The sequence below is a fragment of the Pterocles gutturalis genome, unplaced genomic scaffold (assembly GCF_000699245.1).
Source record: "Pterocles gutturalis isolate BGI_N339 unplaced genomic scaffold, ASM69924v1 scaffold17914, whole genome shotgun sequence".
NCBI classification, from domain to species: domain Eukaryota; kingdom Metazoa; phylum Chordata; class Aves; order Pterocliformes; family Pteroclidae; genus Pterocles; species Pterocles gutturalis.
Window position 1 is genome coordinate 4,898 of NW_010131079.1, and position 9,915 is coordinate 14,812.

A 9,915-nucleotide genomic window follows, 5' to 3' on the forward strand; every position below is an offset into this window, starting at 1 on the left:
TGAAAAAAAAAAAAAAAAAAAAAAAAAAAGGCTCTGACTTGGCAGGTTGGGGCTTGTCACAGCATGGGCCTCTTGCTCATTATTTTCCCAGTGTGGACTTTCCCAAAGGAAATGGGAAAAGCAGCCTGCGGTTCTGCCCCCTCCCCTTCCCCGGCGCTCTTCTGGGGAGACAATGACCCTTTTACACATTCCCAATTACAAGTGCTCCTTGTGACCTTGCCAATATGTTGTCATGGCTGCTTGGCGCAGAAGCAGCTCGGCGAGCTCATTCATGCTCCCTCGTACGGGAACAGTCGGAGGCTCTGAATTGTCGCCATCCCCATTGTACGGCTGGGTTCACACATCGTCCCCGGCGGAGGAGCGCGGCGGAGCTGGCCCTGCCTGTCCCTGGGGAAGTGCCTTCCAGAAGATGCCAGCCAGTCACTTTGTGCCTGTTTTCTCACTGGCTGTAAATTCTTCCTTTTCAAGGCTCTGACCTTTCCTCGACTCTCCATTTCCTCCTCCTCTTTTGTTCCGCAGGCTCACGCCGGCTGCGGCGGCGGTACAAAGCGAACCCAAATTCCTGCGAACCAGTTCCACGCCGGGGTTTTCCCTGGAGCCGGGCCAGGCTGGGGAGCGCAGAGGAGGCAGCAAAGCCCATGGCAAACCTGGGATTGCCTCTTTCTTTCGCTAAGCTGGTACTTTGGGGTTCGTGTGACCCCCTCTGATCAAATTCTCGGGGCTGACAGCTGCAGATGGATCGATTTTCGGCTGGAGAACAAGCAGCCTGTCTGTGCGTGGCTGTCAGTTTTCACAGCTGTATATCTCACCTCTTTGTCAGGCTCTTTTCTCCTCTCCTCTCTCCCTCAGCCCACCCTGTGCTATCTTTTGATAAGCTATTCTCTCCGAGGATGACTCAGATGACCTCTGCCTCCCATCCTCCCGATTCACTGCCATGGTAACAATTGCTCAAGCTTGTCCCCAGTCATAAACCCCATCAGAGCTTTGTTATCTACATAGAAACCCTCCCGGGAGACATGAATTCCCCCAGTGTTCTTTCCAGATCACCTGTAACAGAGCTTTTCTCATTCACATCCTCTTTCTCTTTTGGAAATGTGTCACTTCGCACCGGCTTTGAATCTCTGGCTGCCTACAGGGGGATGTGGGCTGGCTGCTGCCGGAGGGATGCGTTCCCGGAAAACTGGAATGAGCTGGGTGGCGTCAGCGTAGAGGGAGAGGGATTTGGCCTTTCTCTTACATTTGGCCATTCTCTTACATCTCAGAGCCTTGGGATGGGGAAAGAGCTGCCCGGAGGGTTGGGAAGCTGTGTGGAGAGTGCGGGGTTGGAGCGAGGAGGGAGGCAGGAGGTCAGGACAGAGCGGTGGTGGCAGAGCTGTGCCCGGGGCTGGGCTGGCGTCGGGAGCTGTATCGCAGTGGCAGGGTGAGATGGGCAGAGGGAGTGAGGTTCCGTGTGAATAAGCTGGATACTTCTCCTGCATTTCCATGAGAATTAGAAAATCCCTGATATCTTTGGACATAAGAGAGAACTAAAAATACAACTTGCTTTTAGGAGAGGATGTGAGTGCCTGCTTCGTGTACGCGCCCAGAGCAGCGGGTATGTGCTGAGCAGACGGTGCGGAGCTGGAGAGGCAGGGTTTCAGAAGCTCTTTCCTTCTTGTTTGACCTGGCAGGTCATGAAGAACGAAGAGCTCAGCCGAGAGCTGCTCAACCTGGCCAGCGCCAGGAGCACCCTTCCCCGCACAGACAGCAACCTCCACCGCTCGCCCGCCGCGGCCGAGGGATCCGCTGCTGAGCTGGAAAGAGCGCGAGTGATGGTGCGACAGCTCTCAGCTGGGAAGGTGGAGGTAAGGACCTCTCTGCCCCGTCCTCAGCTCCTTGGAGAACAAGGATCTAACAGGCACCTTCTTCTGTCTCCTACTAAAACCAGACAGAAGATGTAGTTGCCTCTGAACGTGAGCAGCAAAAGCTGGAGAGAAACGTGAGTGTGTGGGGGTCTGCTGCTGGATCCTGGGAACACAGAGGGGGAATTTATTCCAACTGGCTGGCATCTCCGGGGGCTAACTTGGATTTTGTGGATGAGCTGATGCCTTGATCTTTTTTAAGTTGTTTTTTCCACGCTTTGCATTGAAGTAACTCCTGCTCTCGTGGAGGCAAAAGCTGAGAGAGGGCAGCTGTGGTTCCCTCCGTCGGTGCTCCTGGGTGAACAGAGGCAGGATTTCAGAAGTCAACAAGTGCCGAGGACACTTGCTTATTTTCTCCTCCCTGTTACTTGAGAAAGACGGGGATGATAAAGCCCCCAAAACCAAGACTACCGAGATGCTCCCTGCCTCCTTCCCGTCTGCAGCCCGCATGATACCAGCTTGGGCTCCACCACCAGCTCCTGCTGGGATGTGACTCTCGGAGCAAGGCTGTCCCTTGGGGGAACACCATGTGTGGACCCCCATGTGCCCCGTCTCCAGAGCACACACTGCTTCTGGTGTGCTGCAGGGCACTGGTTGCTCCCAGTTAAACCTGTCCTTTCCCCAGTATGTCACTGGTCAGCAGGACTCGTGCTCAGCTGGAGGCTCTCCTCACTTCTTCCCCATTCACGAATCCCTCTGCTTAGCTCTGTCTCATCTTCTTCTTCATTTGTCCCTCAGTTGCTTGGAAACCAGGATCACATAAAAGTGGAGCTTGAAAATCTGAAGAAAACCTACAACTTGCAGCAGCAGAAGCTGGAAGAGAAAGTGTGAGTGTCTGAGGGCACGTCCTTCTGTTTTATCTGAGCATTTGTGGCACTTGGTGCGGCTGAATTTGATCCTTGGGCACAGGAGAGGAGGCAGCCTGCCTTCGGGGGGGGGACATGGTGGGAAATGACGATTCACCCTTGGAACAAGTGAGGCCTGGAAGCAAAACCTGATGTTTTCAAGGCTCTTAAGAGGATCAGCTGTCTGCTTCAAAGTTCAGTACCTAACTGGCCTATGCAGCTCTGAAAATCCACCTTCTGCGACACACATGGCACATGTGTGACAGCCCAGAGATTAATCCAGCCCTGGCCCTTACCCCACAGCAGTTCTCCCGTCCCAGCTGGGATGGGGTCAGTGTCCCGGCAAAGGCAGGGATGCTGGAGATGTAAGGATGCTCCAGCAGGGATGCTGGAGAACCAGACCCTCAGACTGGGGAGGATGTTCACTTTTGGTTGCCAGAGCTTTGTGGCCACTGGTTGGCACCCATCTGGTGGGGGCTGGCAGCTGCTGCCAAGAGATTTTTGTCACCCCAGAGTGATTCCTTCTCGAAGCTGGCTGTACTGGACCTACAGAGGAGTTTAGAGGTTTAAAATAAACACACCTTCTTTCTGTCTGCCCAGGATCGCCATGGAGAAGGAGCTGCAGGAGACGAAGGGAGCGATCGGGGAGACCCAGCACAAGCTGGTGGAGCAGTCAGCGGTGAGGACCGGCTCCCTTCCCCCCCGGCACCCGAGCGCTGGGTCTGCCCCTGCTCCTCTGCTCCTCCCGGGTGCCCTGCGCTCCTCCTGGAGCTAGCAGGGGTGGAGGTCTTGCACTGAGGTGCTCCAACATCTCCCTCTCCAGGGGTTTGTCACACCAAAGTGCTCCTCCCCGTGCAGTTTCCTTCTCCAGGGCTGCGATGCACGTGGTGGAAGGTGGGATGCACGTGGTGGAAGGTGCTGCTTGCCAGAGGTGGTGGAAGGAATTTTGTTCACTGATATTTAGAAAGAGTTGGTGAAATCACCGGGGTGGGGATTGCAAATGACAGAAGGCAGCAGGGGAACAGAGACTATAAACATTTCCAGAGGGTTCATGTGAACACCCAGGACCTCCCCAGCTCCAGTGGAGCTCAGGATCTGGAAATTATGTCCCCCAGCTAACTTCTTGCTGCCCCTTGCTTGGCTGGAGGCTGAGGGCAGTGTTTGCTGTGCCCAGGTGCTGCTCTCCTCCCAGAGCCAGCTCCAGGAGGTGGAGGCAGAAAACTCCCGGCTGCAGCTCCAGCTGAAGGCACTGAACGAGGAATATCGCTCCCGGCTCGCGCAGTACATCAAGGATGTGGCGGTGGGTACCCCCGGCCCTGGGGGCTCTCCTGGCCTGGGGAGGGCTCTCTGTGCTGGCTGCCAGCTGCTGTTTCCTCTCCTTGCTGGGCCAGGGATGTTGGCAGTGGGGCTTGCAGCTGGGAGGGGGCTCTGTGCCCTTGGCTTGGCCTGGGGGAGGAGATGCCAGCCCCACTCCTTGCCCAGATTTCCCGTACGGCCACACAAAATGGTCCGTGAGTTTCTTCTGGGGCTTTTCTTGGTCAGATTACTTGGACTGAAAGATCCTTGTATTTACCATGGCTGCCTTCCAGTTGGCTTCTAGTCTCCATTGCCTGACAATGTCCCGCGGCAGGACAGGCGACACCGCTTCTGGCTTTGTCGCCTCCTCCATGGTGACTGCTGCTGTCCCCGCAGGGAGCAATGCCAGCGTCCCCGGGCAGCTGCAGAGCCCTGTAACACCAGAGCCTGGGACCTGTGCTGGGAACCAGCACCTTGATGTGGAGTAGGATCCCCAGAGCATGGTGGGGACCCAGCACAAGGCAGGTGGTTCAGGCAGGTCCAGGACTGGGAAGAAATCTCTTTCTAGGTAGCAGTAAGCAGGTTTTGGCAAGAGTTTCTATGCTGGGAGGAGGCTGGTACCAAAGAACACGATGTGGTGATGGATCAGGAGGCTAAGCAAAGCAATTTTTGCTGTTAAGAATAGTTTAATTTCTAACGGAGTGATGTTGAAGCATATCTTGGCTAGCAGAGAGAGCAGGGCATGATGGAAAGAAGAGAATCATAGAACAGGATCATAGAATACAGGACTAGAGGTGGTAGCTCCCAACGCTGACTTGCGTTCCCGTAGATGGGTCACTGATCAGCACAGATGCCTTCTTTGTCTTGAGGGGCCCTGATGGAAGTTCATTAGCCTTTCCTGCTCTTAGAAAATGGAAGATATGCCCTATTCTCTGTGCTGTCAGCACAAATATGCCCGGACCTTCCCTGTGGGAAATGCCTTACATGCCTTAGAGAACGCCTTCATTACCTGGGTTCCTTTCTCTGTGTGTTTGAAGGACTACATGGACAGCAAATCCGTCGGCGTAGCGGGACCTGGCAAAGCCCCAGCTGACCCCGTTGCCATGAAGTGCTTTGTGGACGGCATGCTGAAGGATATCAGGGCTTCCTACAAGTCTCGGGAAGAGCAGCTTGCCGCAGCGGCGCGTGGCTACAAGAAACGCATGAAGAACCTGGTCAAGAAGCACGAGAACCTGCTGATTGCTTACGGGTAGGGCTCAGCTGGGGCTGGGCTGCCTCTGGCTCTTCGGCTTATTGCTGAGGACCAACTGGAAGTGTCCCATAGCTCCCAGTCCACAGGCTCGGAGGGAGGCAAAGGGGGCTCCCAGGTGGAGCGGAGGATCTGGAGTGCACAGTTATCTCCCTGCTCTCGACAAGCCGGGAACAAGGAGTCTCCACCTCCACACTGGGGTGCTCTGGACACCCTGGAGCTGCTTTGCACAAATGTTTCTCCTGTGTAATATGTAGGGTGAGAGCTGGATTCCATGTTGGATGGTGTGGAAATGCAGAGGTACCACAAAAATAACTCCAGCCTCCCAGCCTGTCCCTGCAGTGCTCTCGGCTTGCTCAGCAGCTTGGGCTGTGGGAAGCAGCAGAAATTCTTGTGGCATAAAAGCCACAAATAGCTCTAGGATGAGCTCCTTTCAGAAACACTCCCAGGAATATTGCGTGTACTGCTGGGCTCTCCCACGTATCCTTCGCAGGTGGACTGGCTCTTGGTGGCCAGAAGCCAGCAGGTCCCAAGTGAATGGTACCTCCAGCAGCAGCAGCAAAGCTGGGTGTTGTTACCAAACCAAAGCTGCCAGGGACTAACCCCTCTGGCACGTTACAGGCTCCAGCGAGAGCGGATCCGGTCCCTGGGCAGCAACACTACGGACTGCGGCCCTGCTGAGCTCCACTTCTCCATCACAGACCCAGAGCTGCTGACAAACACAACCCGAGAGCTGAACCGGCTGCGGGAGGATAAAGCAAAGCTTGGGTGTTGTTACCAAACCAAAGCTGCCAGGGACTAACCCCTCTGGCACGTTACAGGCTCCAGCGAGAGCGGATCCGGTCCCTGGGCAGCAACACTACGGACTGCGGCCCTGCTGAGCTCCACTTCTCCATCACAGACCCAGAGCTGCTGACAAACACAACCCGAGAGCTGAACCGGCTGCGGGAGGATAAAGCAAAGCTGGAGATGCAGTTACAGGATCTGCGGAAGGTGGTGGCTGTGCTGCCGGCTTTCTGGGGGGCGAAAGAGGGGGGCGGTGGGGAGGGTCTCACAAGCGATAGATTCAGCTCCTTCCTTAGGCATTCCCTGGGGGTTTGCTGCATCCGTGGCACAGGCAGGGGTAGTGCTGGCTCGCTTTCTCATTTTGGGAAGAGATGTGATGTCCAAGCGTCGTTTCTCCAGCCCTGCTGCATCGGGGTGGGTTACGGTTAGAGCCAGGAGGCTGGGCAGCCCCATAGATGGTTGGATGAGGCTTTGAGCAACCTGATCTAGTGGGAGGGGGCCCTGCCCATGGCAGGGGGGTGGGACTCAATGATCTTTAAGGTCATTTCCAACCCAAACCATTCTATGATTCTATGGGGGTCGCTGAGCTCTGGGAGGGCTGAGGAGCCACAGATGTTATGGGAGAGCTGCTAAAAGAAGAGGCAAATAAGGGAGGGATAGGATAGGGTTTTCTGTTCTTGAATGCCTTTGCCTCGGCGTGAATAGCCAAGTGTGCAGGAGACCACGCTCAGAAACACGCCAGTCGGCTCCACAGCCTCCCACTGCTGCTGCCTGGGCAGAGACATGTCTCTTGATTTGTGTGAGATATGTTTATTTAAAAATTCAGAGGATGGGAGACCTAAACCTTGAGATTGTGCTGCACATCACTTCCTTGCCAGGGTGGCGGTGGCTGTTAGAGTGTTAGGATACATCGTGCCACTTCAAAGTGGGGAGATTGCCATGGGGTAATGCTTACGGGAATACTCTTCTTCCTTTGCTTTCAGAAAAGACCGAAAGAAACCTCTGGCTTCCTGCAGTCTCCTGAGCAGTAAGTGCTGTGTGTTTCTCGGGATGTTTGTAATTCTGACTTCGCCTTGCCCTGTGGATCAAGGAGTCTTTGCTGCTTTACTTGGAGATGGGAATAAATAGGGAGGAGGCAAGCTGATAGGGACTCATCGGTGAAGAAAAGCCGGCTGTCGTCTCGGCACAGCATTTCCTGCGGTGAAATGAGTTGGCCACTTGGGCCCTGATCCAAGAAAGCTCTTAAGCACATGTTTGATCTAATCGTGTTTTTAGTCCCACTGATCTCTTGAGAAGCTGAAGTGAAGCATACATCCAAGTGCTTTGGTGGATCACAACCCGAGGAACACCACCAGTTTGGGATGGGCTTGTTTCTCCTCCCTCCCAGTGCAGAAGCTGGGCTGGAACCCTTCGGTGACCCTGTCCTGATACCTCCTGGCTTCCTGAAATGCCCTTTATTTGCCCATTTTTACGGGTTTCTTCCCCTTGCTCCATTATTCTGTTGAAACTCTACCAACTATAGCTGTGGAGAGGTGGAACAAAGTGGAGGAGAAATCTGACCTGGGATTTTCCAGCCTTTTAAAATGCAGTAGCCTAGAAAACACGTCAGGTATTTTGGCAAGTAGATGTCAGTGTGGAGGAGTCAGCCAGTGGTTGAGCCTCAACCAGGCTCTGCCAAGCTGAAAAAATAGCAGTAGTCCTTGAAGAGACATGTTAATTTTGGCGGACTTGCCACAGAACAGGACAGAGAAGTACCAGAACCTGCATTTTAGTGATGCATCTTCTTGTTAAGGATTTTATAGCTGCCAGGAGACTCTGAACACTTCAAACACTTGCCTTGTGTGCTGACGGGTCTTTACCTTGCACCTCTAGCTAGAGACACGGAGCCTGGCGTAACAGCAGCCCTTCAGCCATACCTCCTGCCGCTCCTCGTCTTTATCGGCTGCGTGGCTTCGCTGTTCATTGTTCCCTTGGCTTGTGCTCCCATGAAATCTCAGCGGTGATTTCCCGCGTGCCTGGGCCGGGAAGCTGCAGCCACCAGAGGGAACTCTGGCAGTGGCGGCAGAGCCGCTCCTGAGCACAATGCATTCCTCCCTTCATCCAACCCCAGTCCCCCAGCATCAGATGTGACCCGTATTTTGCTCATTCAGACTGGGACAGAATGGGAAGAACTTTCCCACGGCTGCGCTGCGCAGACAGCTCACCTATCGCTCTCGGCGACCAGAACGGGTGGGTTTGTGCTCAGAAAACATGAAAAGCGCCAGCGTTTGGCATGGATCGCTCTCTATTTCCAGCAAATTCAGTCCTGCAGTGTCAGGTTAAGGAACTTCTTTCTGCACGGAGTCCTCTGATGTACGAGCGTTGATGTGAACCTGGCAGAAATCCAGCCCTTGCGGCAGAGAGCCCCGGGTTGGCAGCAGGGCTGTGACTCCGTGCCGGGGCACAGGGATGGCACTGAATGCCCCAAAGTTTGGGGCATGGGGAGGGAAAGGTTCAGAGCCCTGGGGTTTATGCTCTGATGGGCACGAGTGGTGGCCAGCCCTGCGTCACCTGTGGATGGGCTGCATTTGAAGGTCTGTTCATGATCAAAATCTGCTTTTCTCTCCCAGGCAGCTGGACGAGGAGGGCTGGGCAGAGGTCAGGAAGCAGCTCCGGGCGTTCACGCACACCACCCAGGTAGAGATCTGGAACAGCCCCTCTGAGGAAAGCTTAGCCCTTACCCAGGTGTCGCAGATGCGCTGCCCTGGGGCCAATGCGCTGCTCCAGGATGGAGCGGGGAAGCTTTCCACGGAGCCTTGCCATGGCTTTGGCCTCAGCCCACCGAGTGACTCCCACAGGTCCCTGGCTGGTGATGTACTGAGGCTGTGCTTCCCCTGCTCCTAAAAGAACAGCCCTTACAGCTGCTCTTTGCTCCCTCCCTCGCTTTAGCACAGGCACTTCGGCATCTGTGTAACAAACCGGGTCTGTGTTCCACCTGGTTCAAGTCTCGCCTGAATCTGAACCAGTTTCCCAGTCTGGTTCCCGCTGAGAGCGAGGATATTTGTGCTGCACTGGGGAAGGGGGTGGCCCGGAGCGGGGAGGAGAGCTCTCTGCATCCGCAGCGCTGCTCTGCAGCACCCGTGGAGCTGGGGTGATGCTCGGGGGGAGCTCAGCAGGCTCAGCTGGGGGGGGTTTTGCTGTTCAACAGTGAGAAGGGTTGATGCTGGGATCCCTGCCACACTGCCTGCCCCACGCAGGGAAAAGGGCTTTGGGGACCAAGCGGAGGTTTGGCTTTCTGTGGTGGACAAGGCTGTAGATGTGCCACCAGCCCGCTGCCATGTCGTGCCTTCCTCCTTCCTGAGGAAGTGCTCCTCCCTCCTCTGGTCCCGTAAAACCAAACACCCAAATTTCGTGGCCAAAAGAAGGGAGACGCTGTGGCTGAGGGGCTGGAGCGCCGCACTGGGAGCAGGTCCTGCTCCAGGCTCTGCGGGGCATCTCGGGAGCGAGCTCGGTCCAGCCCCTCGGATCCTCCCGGTGACACAGGGACTGTGTGGTTAACGTGGGTGAGATGATGTATTGCCCATAGATACTGCAAAAACAGAATGGTTTTTATCTAAAAGGGAAGGTGACTTCCCTTTGCAACAAACTACGGGTGGACAGCCGTGAAAGCCCCCCGAGTGCCAAACCTAGCGACCACTCACCGGTTGTCTGTGAAGCCTCTGGAGGAGTCAGTGATGGCTTGGTGGAGGGGTCACTGCCTATCCTGGGGTGGCCCTGGCCCCCTCACCTGCTCAGGGAAGGCTGCCTGGTCTGCCCAGCCGATGCCCTGAGTCCACTATCGTCATCAGGCTCCTGCCCC

General features: G+C 55.4%; 1 protein-coding gene across 1 annotated transcript in view; it reads left to right on the forward strand.

Annotated features, from left to right (window-relative positions):
* The window catches only part of CCDC78 (coiled-coil domain containing 78), a gene marked incomplete at its 5' end in the record, with an annotated part of 13,630 nt that overhangs the window by 2,631 nt on the left and 1,084 nt on the right, over positions 1–9,915 (forward strand). Inside the window, 9 exons of the mRNA XM_010080477.1 lie at positions 1,671–1,844; positions 1,928–1,978; positions 2,640–2,728; positions 3,347–3,425; positions 3,921–4,046; positions 5,080–5,291; positions 6,113–6,284; positions 7,061–7,104; positions 8,687–8,914. Of these exons, the coding sequence (XP_010078779.1) occupies positions 1,671–1,844; positions 1,928–1,978; positions 2,640–2,728; positions 3,347–3,425; positions 3,921–4,046; positions 5,080–5,291; positions 6,113–6,284; positions 7,061–7,104; positions 8,687–8,914 (1,175 nt within the window). The remainder of the gene's footprint in view (positions 1–1,670; positions 1,845–1,927; positions 1,979–2,639; positions 2,729–3,346; positions 3,426–3,920; positions 4,047–5,079; positions 5,292–6,112; positions 6,285–7,060; positions 7,105–8,686; positions 8,915–9,915) is intronic.